Source organism: Neoarius graeffei, chromosome 23 (genome assembly GCF_027579695.1).
Source record: "Neoarius graeffei isolate fNeoGra1 chromosome 23, fNeoGra1.pri, whole genome shotgun sequence".
NCBI classification, from domain to species: domain Eukaryota; kingdom Metazoa; phylum Chordata; class Actinopteri; order Siluriformes; family Ariidae; genus Neoarius; species Neoarius graeffei.
In genome coordinates this window covers 52,380,787-52,403,389 of record NC_083591.1, presented here as the reverse complement: position 1 = coordinate 52,403,389, position 22,603 = coordinate 52,380,787, and the positions used below count along the sequence as shown (strand labels likewise).

General features: G+C 43.9%; 1 protein-coding gene across 1 annotated transcript in view; it reads right to left on the bottom strand.

Annotated features, from left to right (window-relative positions):
• The window catches only part of cntnap2b (contactin associated protein 2b), a 163,998-nt gene extending 141,632 nt beyond the window's left edge, over nucleotides 1–22,366 (bottom strand). Inside the window, exon 1 of the mRNA XM_060906391.1 lies at nucleotides 22,279–22,366. Coding sequence (XP_060762374.1) covers nucleotides 22,279–22,366 — 88 coding nt within the window. The remainder of the gene's footprint in view (nucleotides 1–22,278) is intronic.
• Between the last annotated feature and the right edge of the window lie 237 nt (nucleotides 22,367–22,603).

Below are 22,603 nucleotides of genomic sequence, written 5' to 3'. Positions count from 1 at the left end.
TGACTGGACAACTTTCACTTGTATTTGAGTAACATTTGACCAGCGGGATCTGTACTTTGACTTAAGTAATGAACTTGGGTTAGGGTGACCAGACGTCCCGGTATTACCGGGACAGTCCCGATTTGGGGTTGTGTGTCCTGAGTCCCGACAAAAGTCTGTCGGGACACGGATATGTTCCGGTTTTCGCCACTCGCGACGTTTGCGACTGAGCAGCGTGGGAATCATGAGCGGAGAAATGTCTGCATTTACTATTTTGATGAATTGACAGGAATCGCAAACTTTCCTGGTTACTGCCCCCTGGCCCTGTGGCATGGGTGTTTATTTAGCCACATTATTCCAGAAAACAGAACGGGTTGCCATGCAACAATAAAATAAACATTAACTGGCGTGAATGTTCTTTGTCTAGCAGCTAGCAGCAGTAATGCCGCAGCAATTATGCCGAAAAGAAAATACACCTTTTCCAAAGATTTACAGGGCACCTACCCCTTCCTCCGAGAGGTGCAGAACAATGCGCATGAAGCCTACTGCACACACTGTAAGTGCTTTGTTCTTGTACTGAGTTGGGTAGCCTATGTTACAAATGCTGTGCGCTCCTGTGGGGGCTTTCCTCAGGCTGTCGCCCCTCTCCTCCTTTACTGCTGAGAGAGGCCCTTCATATAATCTCGAGAAAACAACACAACTAATTCGAGATCTCAAGAAAACAAAACCGTTATTCCGAGATAACGACATAATTAATTCAGGATCTCGAGGAAACGAAGCTGGGCCAGTCTTCTGCGGAGGTGCCGCCGACTAATTTTGAAATTATCCCTTATTAAAAGACTTAATGCAATCTCTCCCTGTGTCAACCCCTGATCAAAATATTGCCTTATTAGGTGATCGATTATTCCAGACATTCTAATGACCAAAGTTGCGTCTATACAGAATGAGAAATAGCCCCAAAGTCAGCATATCACAAGTCTCTTGGCGCACCTGAATGAACCATTTCTCAGCTGTTTACTCGAGATCACGAAATAATTGTTTTGTTTTCTCGAGATCTCGAAATAACGGTTTTGTTTTCTCGAGATCTCGAAATAACGGTTTTGTTTTCTTGAGATCTCGAATTAGTTGTGTTGTTTTCTCAAGATCCTGAATTAATTATGTCGTTATCTCGGGATAACAAGGTGAATAAAAAAAAGGATTATATGAAGGGCCTCTCTCGGCTTCCGTAGTATCTCATCTCATTATCTCTAGCCGCTTTATCCTTCTACAGGGTCGCAGGCAAGCTGGAGCCTATCCCAGCTGACTACGGGCGAAAGGCGGGGTACACCCTGGACAAGTCGCCAGGTCATCACAGGGCTGACACATAGACACAGACAACCATTCACACTCACATTCACACCTACGGTCAATTTAGAGCCACCAGCTAACCTAACCTGCATGTCTTTGGACTGTGGGGGAAACCGGAGCACCCGGAGGAAACCCACGCGGACACGGGGAGAACATGCAAACTCCGCACAGAAAGGCCCTCGCCAGCCCTGGGGCTCGAACCCAGGACCTTCTTGCTGTGAGGCGACAGCGCTAACCACTACACCACCGTGCCGCCCCGCTTCCGTAGTATATATTCTCAAATCACTTGTCTTTTTTGTTTCTGTTTAACATACCATTCTGACAGTTTGGCCATATTGAACAGCTTGTTGCAGCTTCCATTAAAGTGTTCACTTTTGTACACATCTTCTTGCTTTATTCATTCAGTTGTGGGGAATGGTTAGTAAGGTTGATTCTGACCGAGGCTATGTTGAGGTCACATATCTACTTTTTAAGTTCATGCTATAGTGCGTACAATTTTAGAGATATAGCCTACATGTGCATATGCATTCTTCTTGGTGTTCTCACAAACAGGTGAAATAAATCAGTTTAAATTTGGCCTATGGACATAGCCTGGCCTATTCTCAGCCATTACACAATCTGTTGTCTGACCATAATTTAACTGATCTGTATACCACTATGCTACTAGATAACAAAATGCCTGTTTGTTTTATTTCATGTGAGATGTTGATAAATGTGGGCTCCAACAAAATGATAAGAGCACCTCTCTGAGTGTCACGTTTACGTAAAAAAAAGGTGTGCGTGCGCGAGCATGGTCACGCGAAAAAGTGTCCCGGTTTCAGACTAGGGAAATCTGGTCACCCTAACTTGGGTACTTGGTCCACCTCTGCCTTTAAACAAGTCAGACTAAACAGTGTAAATGAAATAAATCTATCAAAGTTTCTACAAGCTCTTCACATTCTGAACACAGTCTTGTTCCCTGTCGCTAGTCTCCGGTTCGATGAGCTACCTTCAGCTAAAGAAAGTTACATAATTGCATGTGATTGTTTAAATCGCAATAGTGATGGTTTCATGTTTAGTAAACTAGTCTCATTGAACGACAACCAGAAGTTTTCATACAATTTGCAACTGTATTTTTTTTTTTCTCGAATACTTGCTCAGATCCACTGAAACATTTTGCTGGATTCACATCTGGACTGCAGATGACATCTGTTGCCATCATAGCCATTCCTATCTATGTATACAGAGGATATACAGTGCAATGCAATAATGAGTACACCCCCCCTGAAAAACGACATTTTTCACAGTATTAAAATGAACACAAACAATATGTCCCAAACAGTTCCTTGATGATGTTGATTGCACTATGTTATTACATTACATTATTAATCGACAGGCGGATCAGTGCAGCCTCCGCAGTGATGCGGTCGCTTTACCGGTCCGTCGTGGTGAAGAAGGAGCTGAGCCAAAAGGCAAAGCTCTCAATTTACCGGTCGATCTACGTTCCGACTCTCACCTATGGTCATGAGCTTTGGGTAATGACCGAAAGGACAAGATCACGGATACAAGCGGCTGAAATGAGTTTCCTTCGCAGGGTGGCTGGGCGCTCCCTTAGAGATAGGGTGAGAAGCACAGTCACTCGGGAGGAGCTCGGAGTAGAGCCGCTGCTGCTCCACATCGAGAGGAATCAGCTGAGGTGGCTCGGGCATCTTTTTCGGATGCCTCCTGGACGCCTCCCTCGGGAGGTGTTCCAGGCATGTCCCCCCGGGAGGAGGCCCCGGGGAAGACCCAGGACACGCTGGAGGGACTATGTCTCTCGGCTGGCCTGGGAACGCCTCGGTGTTCTTCCCGAGGAGCTGGCCGAGGTGTCTGGGGAAAGGGAAGTTTGGGCTTCCATGCTTAGACTGCTGCCTCCGCGACCCGGTCCCGGATAAGCGGAAGAAGACGAGACGAGACAAGACGAGTTATTACATTATAACTCAAGCAGAAAGGTGAAAAGATGCCTTAAATTACATATTTTTCTCTTTCTGTGAAAGTGGGGTGGAGCAAAAGTGAGTACACCCCACAACAAACTCAATTACATCCAGTACATTTAGTACTTTGTATGGCCTCCATTATTTGCAATGACAGCCCCAAGTCTCCTTGGCATGGAGTGCACAAGTTGACAACATTTGGCTACATCAGTCTTTTTCCATTCTTCAAGGATGACATCTTTCAGAGCCTGGATGTTGGATGGAGAGTGATGCTCAACCTGCCTCTTCAGTATTCCCCAAAGATGCTCTATAGGGTTCAGATCAGGTGACATACTTGGCCATGGAATCACTCTCACCCTGTTCCTCTTCAGAAAGTCAGCAGTGGCCTTAGATGTGTGTTTTGGGTCATTGTCATGTTGAAAAATGGCACGACGACCAACGGCCCGAAGTGATGGAAGCATCTTAGCTTTCAGTATAGAGCAGTACATTTGAGAATTCATGATGCCATCAATGAAATGCAGTTCTCCAACACCCGCAGCACTCATGCAACCCCACATAAGAACACTACCCCCTCCATGTTTCACTGTGGGCACCATGCATTTTTCCTTGTACTCCTCACCCTTGCGACACCAGACTGTTTTGAAGCCATCAGTTCCAAAAAGATTGATTTTGGTCTCATCACTCCAGAGTATAGAGTCCCAGTAGCCTTCATCCTTTTCAGCATGTGCCCTGGCGAACTCTAGATGGGCTTTTTTGTGACTGGGCTTTAGGAGAGGCTTCCTTCGGGGACGACACCCATGCATGCCATTCCGCTGCACTGTATGGCATATTGTGTCACGTGACACATTCACTCCAATTTCAGTCTCTACTTCCTTAGATACCTGTTGTGCACTTGCATGCCGATTTTCCTCAACTTTTCTCATTACAAGCCGCTCCTGCCTGGGTGTTAATTTTCTTGGCCGGCCTGTACGTCTCTGTACTTTGGCTGCAGTTCCATCTGTCTTGAATTTTTGGATCACTTTTGCAACCGTGTTCTTACTGATAAGTAAGGCTTTACTGATCTTCTTGTAGCCCTCACCTCTCTTGTGTAAAGCAATAATCCGCTTTCTCAGATCCAGAGACATTTCCTGGCCATGAGGTGCCATTGCTGACAGCAGGAAATGGGAAAGGGTGGTTTGCTTTAGGTAACAGCCTTTTGTAGCCAACTGCCTAATTAACACCTGTGTAATGACTAATTAGACTCACCTGTGGTTAATTGTTTGTTCAGGTCCACATTGGTAGCCTAAAAAGTTGCTTTACTCAGAGCCCTTCAGTGGGGTGTACTCATTTCTGCACCACACCAATTTCACTAAAACTGAAATAAAAATCATTTAAGTTATATTATTAGCCTTTGTTTTGAGTTCAAAAGCTCAACAGAATCTGTGTTTAACTTAGTCTGGGAACATTTTGGAAATATATCTCTGTGTTCCTTGTCATATTGTGTGAAATGTTACTTTTCAAAGAGGGTGTACTCATTATTGCATTGCACTGTACGTAAAAAGTGCACACACCCCGTGAAAATGATCAGTTTTTCTGATGTAAAAAAAAATTAGACCACAATAAATAATTTCAAAACTTTTCCCACCTTTAATGTGACCTATAACCTGTACAATTCAATTGAAAAACAAACAAATCTGTTAGGGGGAAAAACATAAAAAAAACAAAAAACAACGTACAATAAGTTGGTTGCATAAGTGTGCACACCCTTAAACTAATACTTTGTTGAAGCACCTTTTGATTTAATTACAGCATTCGGTGTTTTTGGGTTCACACCTACCATCAATTAAAATGACTCTGATTAACCCAAAATAAAGTTCAGACATTTACTCAGTTGCATCCTCCAGCAAAAGCCAGGGCTCACAGAGAGCTTACAAAAGAAGGGTACAAAAACATTTTCATGGCATTAGATATACCATGGAGCACAGTGAAGACAGTCATCAAGAAGAAGTGGAGAAAATATGGGACAACAATGACATTACTGAGAACTGGACGTCCCTCCAAAATTGATGAAAAGACAAGACGAAAACTGGTCAGGGAGGCTGCCGAGAGGCCGCCGAGAGGCCTACAGCAACACTGAAGGAGCTGCAGGAATTTCTGGCAAGTACTGGTTGTGCACTACATGTGAAAACAATCTCCCGTATTCTGCATATGTCTGAACTATAAGGTAGGGTCAAAGAAAAACATCCAGGCGCGGCTAAATTTTGCAAAAAATACATCAACTCTCCCAAAAGCATGTGGGAAAGTGTGTTATGGTCTGATGAAACCAAGGTTGAACTTTTTGGCCACAATTCCAAAAGGTATGTCTCATCTCATTATCTGTAGCTGCTTTATCCTGTTCTACAGGGTCGCAGGCAAGCTGGAGCCTATCCCAGCTGACTACGGGCAAAAGGCGGGGTACACCCTGGACAAGTCGCCAGGTCATCACAGGGCTGACACATATGCCGCTTTTCCACTACCAACGCGGCTGAGTCGGGCTGAGCCGTGCGGTGCTGAGTTGGGCTGAGTCGAGCTGAGTGGGGCTGTTGGAGTTGCATTTCGACTACAACCGCGCTGAACCGTGCTGGCTGGAAGTGGGTGGACACATTGGGTGGAGTTAGTGAAAGTGGGCGGACGTCAGGTGATGTCGTTAGGCGGCGCAAACAGTGACATCAGTGACCTTTTAAGCGGTAGTCTCACAACCCGGAGAGTAAACAATAAACATGGAGGACATGGAATCGTTAGTGTTGCTGGTCTTGGTGCTGTGGCTTGTTGTCGCCGACAACGCCAACAGATACTGGCAAGAGCGTATAGATGAGGCGAGGCGCATAAGGCTTCATAATTCTCGTAATTCTCCTTCTTCCGGGTTTACGGTGTTTACAGATCCCAGCGTGCTCACGGGGCGTGTGTGGGCATGTGAGGACACTCCTCCTCACCAATCAGTGCACAGGGGAGTGTCTCCTCACACCCCTAGCCTCACTCAGCTCGGTTTGGCTCGCTTCAGTCCCACTCCAAAACCGTGCGAGTTTTGGGGGCTGAGCAGGGCTGAAGCGAGCTGAGTCGTGCTGTTCTTAGATAGTCGAAACGTGAGCCGTGCCGGGCTGAAGTGAGCTGAAAAAGGGTAGTGGAAAAGGGCCATAAGACACATAGACAACCATTCACACCTACGGTCAATTTAGAGTCACCAGTTAACCTAACCTGCATGTCTTTGGACTGTGGGGGAAACCAGAGCAAACCCACACAGACACGGGGAGAACATGCAAACTCCGCACAGAAAGGCCCTCGCCGGCCACGGGGCTCGAACCCGGACCTTCTTGCTGTGAGGCGACAGCGCTAACCACTACACCACCATGCCACCCCTCCAAAAGGTATGTTTGGCGGAAAAACAACACTGCACGTCACCAAAAGAACCCCATACCCATGGTGAAGCATGGTGGTGGCAGCATCATGTTTTGGGGTTGTTCATCTTCAGCTGGAACGGGGGCTTTAGTCAAGGTGGAGGGAATTATGAACAGTTCCAAATACCAGTCAACTGTGGCCCAAAACCTTCCTTGTCTGCTAGAAAGCTGAAGGTGAAGAGGAATTTCATCTTTCAGCACGACAATGACCCCCCCCCCCCAAAGTTTTGGAACGGCCCAGCCAGAGCCCAGACCTAAATCCAATTGAAAATCTGTGGGGTGACCTGAAGAGGGCTGTGTACAAGAGACGCCCTCGCAATCTGAAAGATTTGGAGCGCTTTTGCAAGGACGAGTGGGCAAATATTGTCAAGTCTAGATGTGGCAGGCTGATAGACTCCGACCCAAAAAGACTGAATGCTGTAATTAAATCAAAAGGTGCTTCAACAAAGTATTAGTTTAAGGGTTTGCACACTTACACAACCAGCTTTTTGTATGTTCCCCCCAACAGATTTGTTTGTTTTTCAATTGAATTGTACAGGTTATAGACCACATTAAAGGTGGGAAAAGTTTTGAAATTATTTATCGTGGTCTCACTTTTTTACATCAGAAAAACCTATCATTTTAACGGGCAGTGTAGACTTTTTATATCCACTGTATCTTTCATTTTCTGCAAAACTGAGTCTATTCCATTTCATCATTTAATTAAAATCTTAGCGTGAAATATATCTTAATATTGGTTAATATTTTCGGGATTGTTTGGCATTAAGGCTTTGATTTTCAAGGCAAATGAAAGAAAATCTGTTGCTAGCATGCTCCAGCTAGCATAAGCTCTCTTTTTGTTTCAAATGTCAACAGTCTTCTGTCACCTTCAGTCTGTCGTTATTATTGTTAGTGAATGTTGGTGAAGTTTTACCAAGCGCTTGTGACTTCTAAAATATGCTAGTTGAGCAACACTAGCATATCATGCTGATCTGATTGGCAAAATGGACAACATCTCTGGCATGCAGCCATCCTGCCTTTTACCCTTCCAGGAATCTGGCTCCAATCATCCGAGAAAGCTTTCTCCTGACCTTTTATCATTAATCAATACGAAATTTCATTTTCTATCCTCCTCGCTTTCGGCAGTGGATAGCGAATCCCCTTTTCCATCCTCGTTGCAATGAAGGCTGTTTTCGATATCTTCTCTTTTGGAGAAGCCCCGAGGCAGGATGGGCCATCGTGAAATCGATATTCGCAACTCCGGAGACTTTCCATGCGTGAATCACAGTCCATCTTCATGGGGAACCTTTCAAAACCAACAGCAAAGGGGCAACGTTTAAGAGATTCAAAGAGCGATAGTGCAACTGTGCCGGATGTTACGAGAGCGCAACCAGAACCATTTGAATGTTAGATTAGTTTATGAATTGTCCACTTTTGGTGAGTTTGAAAATAAAATTCAGACAAAAAAGTACCAGAGATGTTTTAAAAGTGGGATCATTTCCTGCAAAATATGTCATTGAGAGTTTCACATGCTTACATCATCGAGTTGTTTCTCAGCCTCAAGACACGAAGACAGTCAAGATGGAAAAATTCAATAAAATGAAATTAAATCATGTAAAATAAAATAAAAGTTGTGTGGCCAAACCCACCAGTGTGATCCTAATGAAAGCCAAAAATCTACCTCCACAAGAAAAGAGGTTTATTAGATGCTCAACTGTAAAAAAAAAAGAGAAAACATTTACAAATAATTTTTTATGTTAAAAATAGTGTATAGTGTTTGAACTTTTTTTTATTTAAATGATAAACCTGAGGGACGGCACGGTGGTGTAGTGGTTAGCGCTGTCGCCTCACAGCAAGAAGGTCCTGGGTTCGAGCCCCGTGGCCGGTGAGGGCCTTTCTGTGTGGAGTTTGCATGTTCTCCCCGTGTCCGTGTGGGTTTCCTCCGGGTGCTCCGGTTTCCCCCACAGTCCAAAGACATGCAGGTTAGGTTAACTGGTGACTCTAAATTGACCGTAGGTGTGAATGTGAGTGTGAATGGTTGTCTGTGTCTATGTGTCAGCCCTGTGATGACCTGGCGACTTGTCCAGGGTGTACCCCGCCTTTCGCCCATAGTCAGCTGGGATAGGCTCCAGCTTGCCTGCGACCCTGTAGAAGGATAAAGCGGCTAGAGATAATGAGATGAGATGATAAACCTGAAACAAGGATATTTTTCTGTGATGTATTTAATACATTTACATTTTTAATGTTTTTTAACTTACTGGGGGTAAATCCATCCATCCATCCATCCATCCATCCATTATCTGTAGCCACTTATCCTGTGTAGGGTCACAGGCAAGCTGGATCCTATCCCAGCTGACTACGGGCGAAAGGCGGGGTACACCCTGGACAAGTCGCCAGGTCATCACAGGGCTGACACATAGACACAGACAACCATTCACACTCACATTCACACCTACGCTCAATTTAGAGTCACCAGTTAACCTAACCTGCATGTCTTTGGACTGTGGGGGAAACCGGAGCACCTGGAGGGAACCCACGCGGACACGGGGAGAACATGCAAACTCCACACAGAAAGGCCCTTGTCAGCCACTGGGCTCGAACCCAGAACCTTCTTGCTGTGAAGTGACAGCGCTAACCACTACACCACCGTGCTGCCTAATTAAATACTGATTTGCATAATTTATTTTGACTAATTTTTCAAACTTTGTATTCAGTATACAACCATCTATGTGCTGCCAATTTCCATGTCTTGAAAAATAGAAAAGTTAGTAAGAAAAAACATTTAATCTCATTGGTTAATGAGGCCCATTTTGGACCGCGTGATCCTCATACAGAATATTACGGGCCGTTTTCTAAAAATGAAGCCGTTTCTTCAATCTTTGATTTGTAATATCTCAAGAATGGATAGACCTATGTTAATTCTGTAAAAAGTACATTGTTCTGCGTTCAATTCTAAATTCAAAGAGAACAGTTTCACGCAATTTGGATTGAATTTGAATTTTCACCTGATATGCCTGCTGTAATGAGCTCAGTGCATCAAAATCTTTCATGTTTTACTGAAACACTTTCAGTAAATAAATAAATAAATAAATACCTATTAAACAGTTAACTGTGACTGTTAGCTGCTAACGATTTCCACCAAGCTAATATTAGCATAGCCGACTAACTAGTTAGCTAGAATGGTACCTAAATAGTTATGTTGGGCATTGAGTGTTTAGCCTTACTGTAAAATATGAGCTGTTTGAGTAGAACATTAAAAAAAATTATAAAAAAACCCTTTTAAATACTTTTATCTGTTTCCAAGCTCCTTTAAAAGATAAACTTCCTGGGCCACGTTCTCCTTGTGGCTTCTGGTTTCCCAAAAACATGCCAGAAGATGAAAATGTGACTCTAAGGCTACATCCACACGACAACGGCAACGAGATTTTTTTTTTTAAAATATCGCGTCCACATGGGCAACGGATCAGTAAAATATCAGGTTCATATGGCAACGCAACGTTTGCTGAAAACGATGCAATACACATGCCGCATGCGCATAACTGCGCATGCGCACAGTGACTATCCCTGTCACTGTCACACGCACACACTTTCTCACTCCCTATCCTATGGATATAGTCCCTTTAAATCACGTGCTCGTTTTTTGAATGGAGATGCGGAAAGAGGAATGAATGGGGGTAGATGGAAGCCGGTACGCCAACATTCTGATATCCTCCAGAATTCTTTAATGGTCCGGAATAAATTGAATGCTACACGTTGAAATGATTACTTTATTCTTCTACGCCCTTTTTGAGGAATGTATTAAATGACTTAAACCAACATCTGAAGAGGTGAGATCGCTCCTTTTTTTCCCTATTTTTGCTGGCGGCATTGACTCTGCCCTAAGGGCTATTCTCTCACTCTCTCTCTCTCTCTCTCTCTCTGTCACTTTGCATCATTACACAATAAATATTCACAGTGAAAATATTTTGTAAGCGCGTTTCATGAACCAAGTTATAGGATTTGTTGACAACTCGCATCGAGTTCATTACACTTCTACCCGGCGTGAAGCACATGTAGTTGTGACGTCATCGTAAACAAATCTGTTCTACTCATCCAGACGACTTCGCAACGGCTCCGTTGCCAGATTTTTTCACTCTGGAACCCGTTCTCAAAAGATTTCGTTTTGGGGCACCCAAAACGCCGGTGCCGTGTGGACGCCAGGCCGAAACGATAAACAATTTTATCAGATTCACCTGAATCCATTGCCGTGTGGACAGGGCCTAAATTACCTGTACTCTGAATGATGGTTAGAGAAGCAGCTCTGAGGCTAAAATGTTGCTGGTTTGATTCCCCGGACCAGCAGGAATGGCTGAAGTGCCCTTGAATAAAGCCCCTAACCTCCAATCGCTCCCCAGGCTGCTCAGGGTATGTTGTACATCGCTCTGATTAAGAGCGTCTGCTAAAATGGCATTAATGTAATATAAAATATCTCTAACATGTCTATGAATGACATAAAATACACCTGGTCCATACAGTGGTGCTTGAAAGTTTGTGAACCCTTTAGAATTTTCTATATTTCTGCATAAATATGACCTAAAACAGCAGATTTTCACACAAGTCCAAAAAGTAGATAAAGAGAACCCAGTTAAACAAATGAGACAAAAATATTATGTTTGGTAATTTATCTTTTGAGGAAAATGATCCAATATTTCATATTTGTGAGTGGCAAAAGTATGTGAACCTCTAGGATTCGCAGTTAATTTGAAGATAAAATTAGAGTCAGGTGTTTTCAATCAGTGGGATGCCAATCAGGTGTGAGAGGGCACCCTGTTTTATTTAAAGAACAGGGATCTATCAAAGTCTGAGCTTCACAACACATGTTTGTGGAAGTGTATCATGGCACGAACAAAGGAGATTTCTGAGGACCTCAGAAAAAGCATTGTTGATGCTCATCAGGCTGGAAAAGGTTACAAAACCATCTCTAAAGTGTTTGGACTTCACCAATCCACAGTCAGACAGATTGTGTACAAATGGAGGAAATTCAAGACCATTGTTACCCTTCCCAGGAGTGGTCGACCAACAAAGATCACTCCAAGAGCAAGGCGTGTAATAGTCGGCGAGGTCACAAAGGACCCCAGGGTAACTTCTAAGCAACTGAAGGCCTCTCTCACATTGGCTAATGTTAATGTTCATGAGTCCACCATCAGGAGAACACTGAACAACAATGGTGTGCATGGCAGGGTTGCAAGGAGAAAGCCACTGCTCTCCAAAAAGAACATTGCTGCTCATCAGCAGTTTGCAAAAGATCACATGAACAAGCCAGAAGGCTGTTGGAAAAATGTTTTGTGGATGGATGAGACCAAAATATAACTTTTTGGTTTAAATGAAAAGCGTTATGTTTGGAGAAAGGAAAACACTGCATTCCAGCATTAGAACCTTATCCCATCTGTGAAACATGGTGGTGGTAGTATCATGGTTTGGGCCTGGTTTGCTGCATCTGGGCCAGGATGGCTTTCCATTATTGATGAAACAATGAATTCTGAATTATACCAGCGAATTCTAAAGGAAAATGTCAGGGCATCTGTCCATGAACTGAATCTCAAGAGAAGGTGGGTCATGCAGCAAGACAACGACCCTAAGCACACAAGTCGTTCTACCAAAGAATGGTTAAAGAAGAATAAAGTTAATGTTTTGGAATGGCCAAGTCAAAGTCCTGACCTTAATCCAATGGAAATGTTGTGGAAGGACCTGAAGCGAGCAGTTCATGTGAGGAAACCCACCAACATCCCACAGTTGAAGCTGTTCTGTACGGAGGAACGGGCTAAAATTCCTCCAAGCCGGTGTGCAGGACTGATCAACAGTTACCGCAAACGTTTAGTTGCAGTTATCGCTGCACAAGGGGGTCACACCAGATACTGAAAGCAAAAAGGGTTCACAAACTTTCAAGCACCACTGTATGTTCTGTTCCATCTACAACCAACCTCCAACCAAAGTCATGTCATTCTACTTAATATTCATCATATTCAGCTTTATCCATGGGGACATGGTGGAAAGAGTCAATCCCAGGAACATGAATATAATAGGAACACTTTAGAATGTCCAATCAATGTTTTTGGAAGTTGGAAAGAAACTGGAAAGAAACTCCATCAACGGAAACTGGGACGCAACCAAAGAACAGATGTTTACACTGATCTTCTCCTTCTTTCCCAGTCTTTCCTTTCCATGCAGCCATCAGGCTTTAATCACTGGATCGATCTGGAGCCAGCAGCTGCTCTGAGTCAACAGAGCGATTAGGTTTATAGTCAGAGCTGTCCATTACAGGATGAGAATCAACAGCTACATTTTGTATTGATGAGCTAACAGAGCCGGTGAATAGACCCCTGCTGTGCTGCTTTTGTTCTCGTGCGTTGTTCTTAACACCGTGTCTGCTTGGAGATGAAGTGATAGCTGAGGGGTGGCACGGATGTTCCATGCCTGGATAACAAACACAGGAGATGTGTGTGTGTGTGTGTGTGTGTGCACATGTGAGAGACAGAGAGGAAATGTTTCTTCCAATTCTCTGCTCTATTTTGTGATGTTTCTCCAGCTAAGTGTCTCTCGGGCAAGCTCAATCTTTGACTCCGAATTCATCTCTATTCACTTGTGAACGTGTGTTTTATTTTATTTATCAAATCAAATCGACTTTTCCGAAAAACATGCTTTTGGGGTTCTGAGTGAATCCGAGCAGTGAGTCAGTGAGCGTGTACACACAGATAAACATGCACAGTAAATAAACATCCTTAACGTCGCACATGTACTTGCAAATGTATTCCTCGATCTACTTATTCATATATTTATTCATGAATGCATGTATAATGTATAATGCATATCTAATGCTCAGAAATATTTCTATCTGGTTGATTTGTACCAGAAGTGGGTGTGGTCTCGACACTTTCTGGAAAACTTTCTGTTTCCGGTCTTTTCCATGTGACTGAGGAAGCAAGCTATCGCTATTTCTGTTTCAAAACGACAAATCAAATGTCTTTCCAAAATCAAATGTTCTTTACGCTACAGCAGACAGCGATAGGGGGGTCTTATAGATGATAAGTATGAACTTATAGCGCTCCTGCAAGTCTAAATAGGATCTGGTGAAAAGACTGAGAAAGAGAAGAAAAATACATTTATGTTTTCCTATCCATGAACATTTTGGGTTAATTTCAAGTCTTTTTTTTTTTTTTAATACAGTTTTTGAATGGGGTGGCACGGTGGTGTAGTGGTTAGCGCTGTCGCCTCACAGCAAGAAGGTCTGGGTTCGAGCCCCGGGGCCGGCGAGGGCCTTTCTGTGTGGAGTTTGCATGTTGTCCGCGTGGGTTTCCTCTGGGTGCTCTGGTTTCCCCCACAGTCCAAAGACATGCAGGTTAGGTTAACTGGTGACTCTAAATTGAGCGTAGGTGTGAATGTGAGTGTGAATGGTTGTCTGTGTCTATGTGTCAGCCCTGTGATGACCTGGTGACTTGTCCAGGGTGTACCCTGCCTTTCGCCCGTAGTCAGCTGGGATAGGCTCCAGCTTGCCTGCGACCCTGTAGAAGGATAAAGCGGCTAGAGATAATGAGATGAGACAGTTTTTGAGTGGGGACTTTGATGAAACCTGGCAACCCTCCTCACAAACTTCAAGGAGACGTTCTTTTAAATTAAACATTGTATTCATATATTTATACACACTCACCGGCCACTTTAATAGGAACTTGTTCTTGGCTGCAGGACTGGAACCCAATGTGTTCTCCTGCTGTTGCATGCTGAGATGCTTTTCTGCTCACCACGGTTGTAAAGAGTTGCTATGAGTTACTATATCCTTCCTGGCAAAAAAAAAAAAAGCTCGAACCAATCTGTCCATTTTCCTCTGACCTCTCTTATCAACAAGGCATTTGTTTACTTTCCCCCCACAGAACTGTCCCTCACTCAGTGTGATGTTTTTTGTTTTTCGCACCATACTGTGTTGAGACTGTTGTGTGTGAAAACCCCAGGAGATCAGGAGCAGTTTCTGAAATACTCAAGCCAGTCCATCTGGCTCAAACCAGCACCCATGCCACAGTGAAAGAAAGTCACACCTTGAGATCGCAACTTTTCCCATTCTGATGTTTGAACAACGTGAACATTAATAATTGAAGCTCTTGATTTGTATCTGCATGATTTGATGCATCGTGCCGCTGTCAAGGGATTAAGCAGGTGGACATCGGGGAGTTCCTAATAAAGTGACCAGTGAGTGTACACTGTAATATTGTGTCTCGACATGATCATGTAGAGAAGAAGATCTCATCTCATTATCTGTAGCCGCTTTATCCTGTTCTACAGGGTCGCAGGCGAGCTGGAGCCTATCCCAGCTGACTACGGGCGAAAGGCGGGGTACACCCTGGACAAGTCGCCAGGTCATCACAGGGCTGACACATAGACACAGACAACCATTCACATTCACACCTACGGTCAATTTAGAGTCACCAGTTAACCTAACCTGCATGTCTTTGGACTGTGGGGGAAACCGGAGCACCCGGAGGAAACCCACGCGGACACGGGGAGAACATGCAAACTCCGCACAGAAAGGCCCTCGTCGGCCACGGGGCTCGAACCCGGACCTTCTTGCTGTGAGGCGACAGCGCTAACCACTACACCACCGTGCCGCCCCCAGAGAAGAAGATGAAGCCTTTATTTGTTACATGCACACTCAAGCACAGTGAAATTCCTCCTCTGCATTTAACCCATCTGAAGCAGTGAACACACGTGCGCACACAAGTGAGCAATGAGCACACACACATACACACACACACACACCCAGAGCAGTGTGCAGCTACGCTACAGCACTCGGGGAGCAGTTGGGGGTTAGGTGCCTTGCTCAAGGGCACTTCAGTCCAACCAGTGGCGTGCACAGATAGACACGAGGTGGTGCTCAAGCACCTGCCCCTCTGCCCTCTGTCCAAAAAAGTGCCTTTTTGAATTTTTTTTTTACAGCTTACTGAGGCCAATGTCGACATGATATTTTAGAAAAGCCGCGGCATTAAAAGCGTGTATGAAAATAATGTCCCGATGTGTGCCCCCTCCGCACACACACCGGACCTCTGTCTCTCTTGTTCTGTCACGTGAACAAGCGTGCAGTGCATTCGATGTGAGGTTGCAGCAGCATAGCGTCCTGGAAGCCACAGCCTTGTCGTAGCGCAGACAACACATCGGGCAGTCAGTCAGCTCTTCCCCTGCCCCACCAGCCAGGTAACACATGAATCGAGTGAAAATGTATTGTTTGCCGTCTAAGCCCAAGCTGTAATTATTTTGTTGTGAAGTAGCCCGTCGCATACAGAAACAACTGCACATAAGTATTATATTTTTTGCTAGACCATTTTCAGATTTAGGAAAACAAAAATTTTGGGGCGGCACGGTGGTGTAGTGGTTAGCGCTGTCGCCTCACAGCAAGAAGGTCCTGGGTTCGAGCCCCGGGGCCGGCGAGGGCCTTTCTGTGCGGAGTTTGCATGTTCTCCCCGTGTCCGCGTGGGTTTCCTCCGGGTGCTCCGGTTTCCCCCACAGTCCAAAGACATGCAGGTTAGGTTAACTGGTGACTCTAAATTGACCGTAGGTGTGAATGTGAGTGTGAATGGTTGTCTGTGTCTATGTGTCAGCCCTGTGATGACCTGGCGACTTGTCCAGGGTGTACCCCGCCTTTCGCCCGTAGTCAGCTGGGATAGGCTCCAGCTCGCCTGCGACCCTGTAGAACAGGATAAAGCGGCTACAGATAATGAGATGAAAAACGTCATACAAAACATCCGACAAAATAATTTCCGTTTAGAATGTAAACAAACCGGTGAAACGACAGGAGCAATTTGTGAAAAATACGATAATAATAATAATAATTCTTGAAAAAATTTAAACAGATACGTTCTTACCGTCAAATACTTTTTTCCATATTGTGTTGCTTTTTATATATATATATATATATATATATATATATATATATATATATATCTCATCTCATCTCATCTCATTATCTGTAGCCGCTCCATCCTTCTACAGGGTCGCTATATATATATATATATATATATATATATATATATATATATATATATATATTTGGGCTTTTGTTTGCAAGTAGTTTTTATTTCGTCCTCGGTTGGTTCAGCAACACAGTCTGCCATTTTTTTTCTCTACTCACGGTATATGAGCTGATATCCTAGGAGTAGAGTAGCCAATCAGAGCGCCTGAATGCTCGTATCCAGTCAGTGTGGATTGAATAATAATCTATATACAGTATATACACACAGATAAACATTGCAAGTAAACATTCTCAATCCTACATATCTTTGCCCTTATGATATATGTAGGTATATTCAGTAGTAAAGTATGTTCTTATATTTGTGCAAATTCTCTGCCAGATCTCTTATAATCAAGCGCACTGTGCAGCGTTCACTTTTCTAAACATCGCTTTCTGCATCAAAACATACTAACCAGTCACCTTATACATAATTAAGTCATAGGATGAGATAAAATATATATTGGTGTGTGTGTGTGTGTATATATATATATATATATATATATATATATATATATATATATATATATATGTGTGTGTGTGTTTCCCTCCATGTTCATTGTTCAGAGCCATCCGAGGCTTTTGTTCCGCTCCGTCCATCTGACAAAGGATCGCGTGTGAAGGCTGGGGGAGGGTCGACGTGGCACATGGTTCTAGGAATTGGGGTGGCAGGTGCCTCGAGTCTCAATGAGCTTCCTCATTAGCATCACAAAACACTGACGCTGTAATCTCCGTGTGGAGTCACAGCAAAGGGAAGAGTGAGATCCTGGGAATACGGTGTGGATATTGTCTTGGTCAGTGATGTCATAAATGTTTCATAAGTAATCTGCTTCCAGCTCTGCCTTCGAGTTTGATGCCGTTCCCTCAGGTGCCTCGAATGTAGGTCTTGGAGCTATTTATTGTCGATTTATTCCCCGGCTTTTGTTTGGGACTGTCAGGTTGAACTATACATCGTTTCAATTTTGGGAGGAAGATTGGAAAAAAAAAAAAAAAACGGCTTCATCGTACAACGTCGATTGTGTTCCGAGAAACCCTTAATAAAAGCTCTGACGGAAGGTGTACATGCTCGGACGAATTACGTTTCATCATATGTCTATTTGTGTGTCTTACGAGCAATAGATACTCTCCGAAGCTGTGATTCTTGACAGAAATGTCCCAGACATGTGAGACTGAAGGTCACACTAATCTAAGGACAGATGCAGGATATTTAAAACCACACTTTTATAGCATACACTGAAAACTGGAAGGAAAAAAAAAACCCAACCAATAAGACTCTTAATCCACTGGCCCTCAAAACACAGTCCAAATCTTTTCTCGAGACTGTTATAACAAAATATATCATGAATATTCTGTATCTGTAGAGTGATTTTATATATATATATCTATATCAGGGTTAGTCAAAATTATGTTAACACTCATGGATTATTTTTCTCCTGCAGATAGATGAACGCCAGGGGCCATATCTTGACCACACATTTCCAGGTTGATGGATAGGTCACGGTGGGCCATTGTCGTGGCCTCCACACTCCCCTGATTTGATGCCCTGTGATTCCTGGTTATGGGGTATGGTGAAGGAGCGCATGTCTCATCTCATCTCATTATCTCTAGCGGCTTTATCCTGTTCTACAGGGTCGCAGGCGAGCTGGAGCCTATCCCAGCTGACTACGGGCGAAAGGCGGGGTACACCCTGGACAAGTCGCCAGGTCATCACAGGGCTGACACATAGACACAGACAACCATTCACACTCACATTCACACCTACGCTCAATTTAGAGTCACCAGTTAACCTAACCTGCATGTCTTTGGACTGTGGGGGAAACCGGAGCACCCGGAGGAAACCCACGCGGACACGGGGAGAACATGCAAACTCCACACAGAAAGGCCCTCGCCGGCCACGGGGCTCGAACCCGGACCTTCTTGCTGTGAGGCGACAGCGCTAACCACTACACCACCGTGCCGCCCTGGAGCGCATGTATAGCAGAAAAGTTCATGATATCAATGACCTCAACGACAGAATAAGGACTGTGATATCATCTGTTCCCTGCGAAATGTGTGTCCGGGCTTTAAATGGTTCTGTTGCTTGCTGGCTTTTGTGTGTTGAACACGATGACAAACAGGTTGAGACCGTCCTGCAAATCATCTTGCACATATGATGTATGTTTTGTGAATAAATGGTTTCTACCATTTAAGTGTTAACATCATTTTGGCTAACCCTGTATGTGTAATGTAATAATACACACACACACACACACACACACACACCAGGTGCTGAAAAATCAAAAGTAGAGCTATGTTACATAAGGCTGTGAACTACTTTAAATTAAAAATAGATATCTGAGACAGCGAAGGCCACTTTTAAAGCACACTCATGTGTTGTGGTTTGTAATCGGATACGTTCTACGACAACGTGCTAATTTCAGTTTTCACTGCCCTCTTGGAAAGCAGATTACGACCTGAAATTGTTATTTCTGGTTTCCTGAAAGTTGGGTAGTTAGGAGTTGGAAAAATTTGCTGGAATAAGTTGTGTTATGAGTCGAGCACTGAGAAACTGCATACGCCGTACTTCACTAATAACAGCCTATATGGAAAAGCAATGCTATTTGTTTTTCAACTTCCTGTTCCTTTAACATTGCTTATTTGAACCTTCCAAAAAAGAGAGAGAGAGTCACAATCCATTTTATGCACCATAAACATCTCATCTCATTATCTCTAGCCGCTTTATCCTTCTACAGGGTCGCAGGCAAGCTGGAGCCTATCCCAGCTGACTACGGGCGAAAGGCGGGGTACACCCTGGACAAGTCGCCAGGTCATCACAGGGCTGACACATAGACACAGACAACCATTCACACTCACATTCACACCTACGCTCAATTTAGAGTCACCAGTTAACCTAACCTGCATGTCTTTGGACTGTGGGGGAAACCGGAGCACCCGGAGGAAACCCACACGGACACGGGGAGAACATGCAAACTCCACACAGAAAGGCCCTCGCCGGCCCCGGGGCTCGAACCCAGGACCTTCTTGCTGTGAGGCGACAGCGCTAACCACTACACCACCGTGCCGCCCCACCATAAACATACTGATATCGAATCATTTCTAAATGTTTATCGTGTCCTGGTTTCTAGCACGCCTGAGTGACATGGCTCTGGCTCAGGTGTGTTTTGCAGAGTGAATTAATATATAATATATCTTGGAGTCCTTGAGGATTCGGACCATCAGCACTCTCAGCACAGCACATCCGTCCTGCGTATGATTTATTCATGATTCTTAATGATATCTCCTCCAGAATGGATCAGAGTGAACTTGCAGCATGTTGGATTATTATTTAAACCCATGCAAACTTTGCTTAAGAGGATACTGTATATCGATATCGACCTGTGTGCTATTTGATTGGATGGAAAATGAAGATGGAGCCTACATCGTGGAAAAAAGGAAGAGCGAATTTGGCACGAGTCCCATTCATATTCATAACCTCAGAGAATTATTAAAGCATCAGAGGGGAACCATCAGGGCCTTCTAGGTGTTCAGAGAAGACCCAAACATATCAGCATTTCAAATGTTATATTTAATTTCTTTCATTCTTTCATCATTTCATGATAATTATTCTCTTCTGATTCTAATTTGGCCTCATTTTCTATCAAATTTGCTTCAGAAATGAAAGGGTTACTGTCCTGAAAACATTAAAATCAAGTTATCCAATGAGTTTTTTTTTTGTTTGTTGTCTCTAGGATGAGAAGAGTTTAGAGCTGCTCACTCACTGGTTCGGACTTCATTGCCGGGACAGAAGGCCATGTATGTTTATGTAGGAAGCGACAGATGAATTAACCAATCAGATTTTGATTTATAATGAGAGGGAGGGACCAAAAATGTATCACCCTAGGCCTGCTCGAACCCCAACGTGAGCTTAACTGCGAGTCAGCGCTGTCAGTGCAGCAGTGAAGTCACCTTCCAGCCGGTGTAGCGTTCATCAGTACTGTTAGCAAATGCTAATAAAGCAGTCAAGCCAGTGGTATCGAGAGCTACAGGCTAACAACCGGGAAACTCAGATTTCTGTCTCCAGACTCTTCTTCCACGCTGCACGCTCGCTACAGTATTTTTCACTCAGACTTAAGTATTCATTTCCCTCTGTAATTTACTGAGCTACTTTTAAAATCAACATCGACAGCTACACATAACGGAGCAACATGGCAGCCTGCCGCGAATCCCTTGCAAAATCCTTTGCCCCGTTGCTTTTTTAGTGTCTGGCTAAGTTTTGGCTGAGTTAAAGTCCCAGCTCTAATACGTAGTAACACTTCGCCAGACAGCGCGTGCACCAAGCAGACTCTCGCATGTGCTGTAAACGACTCGCACCTGCACAGGATTAAAGCGCAATCAGCACGCCTATATAAAAACTGTAAAAACGCACTTACTTTGCGAAGTATTGAGTTGCATTACTGATACATTACCAAGCCTTATTTCCTTGTTTGGTTTCCTGATCCCTGATTTCTTGTTTCTCGTCTTTGATTCTGCCGAGTCTACGATAGCCTGTTTGTGCCTCGCTCGACCTATTGCCTGTTTCACCGTTTTATGATTTTGCCTGCTGTTCTGGATTGTTTGTCTTCACTTGTATTAATAAACGCATCTTCTGCACTTACTTCAATCTCCCAACCATCTCAGACAGAATACTTCACACTCCCTGACAAAGAGAAGCACATTCACCTGTTCAGGAACAAACTAATGTTAATGGCGCTGAAACAGCCAACGTCAAATGGTGCAGTTGGAGTCTTGTTCTCGGACTCGACTTGAAATTTTTTTTAATGGCTCGGACTTGAACACTGGGGACTCCAAACTGGACTCGGACTCGGGGTTTCGTGACTCGACTACAACACTAGTGATGAGTTCCTTTTGTTCTTAATGAACCACAGGAAGACGATCAAGTGTTGGTACATGGCCAATAAACTGATATAGACGCATATTTTGTGGTGTGGTCTCAATTTTATTGTTACAATTTACCCCAGGTTGTGTTACCCTGGTAGTGGGGTCAGTTGTAACAATGGCATTCCATGCATTTGACATCAAATAATGAATTCCGTCATATAGTTAGAGAAGATGAAACATTCCTATGTGTTGGAGACAAATGACAACGAGAGGACTTTGGGTCCAAATTTGAGTGCTTTTATCACAAAAATTCTGCAAGTTATAGCTGCTTAGACAAAAAGTGTTACATCCATCCCCGGTCTCCCCTACTGCCAGTACTTCTAGAAACACAAACGTGATACTTCATTTAAAAAAAGAAAAAAGTTATAGTACCTGACATGCCTGTATAAGCACATAAGCAATGGTTTGACTTTTTTTTTCCTTCTTGTTCCTTTCTACATGTTTTGGTGGTGCTGATTTATTTGCAGGATTATTTGAGGATTATTTTTTAGAAGTCCTGAAAAGGATCCAGAGAGATCATGCTGTCTTCTCGAGGCTATAGAGATGTATAGTGGATGTGCACAAGACAGACTGCTTTATTTAAAGACAGGGCATGTGTAATAGCTCGGATGAAGCAGCTTTCTGAGGTCTTCTTGATGTCTTGTAATAGATAAGGGTTACTCACGAGATGCAGCGTGCGCCGCGGTGTTTTTCAGCACCCATATGAGGAGTGTAATCTCCACTGCTTTAAGCCTCCGCATCCTCACATCCATCCTGATGTAAACAAAGGGAACGTCTTGTTCTCCTTCCTGGAAGTGTGTACTCACACCCCTCCCTTCTCTAAGGGTCCCACAACACTGTAGTCCTGCTCAGGTCCTTTGTGTTTGAGTAATAATCTACAAGGTGCTGCTGCTGATGCTGGTGCTGCTGATGCTGCTGATGCTCCACGCGCGCAATACTACATCCGGTATTTCGAATATATCACCCAGCAACGACGGCTTGCACCCAAG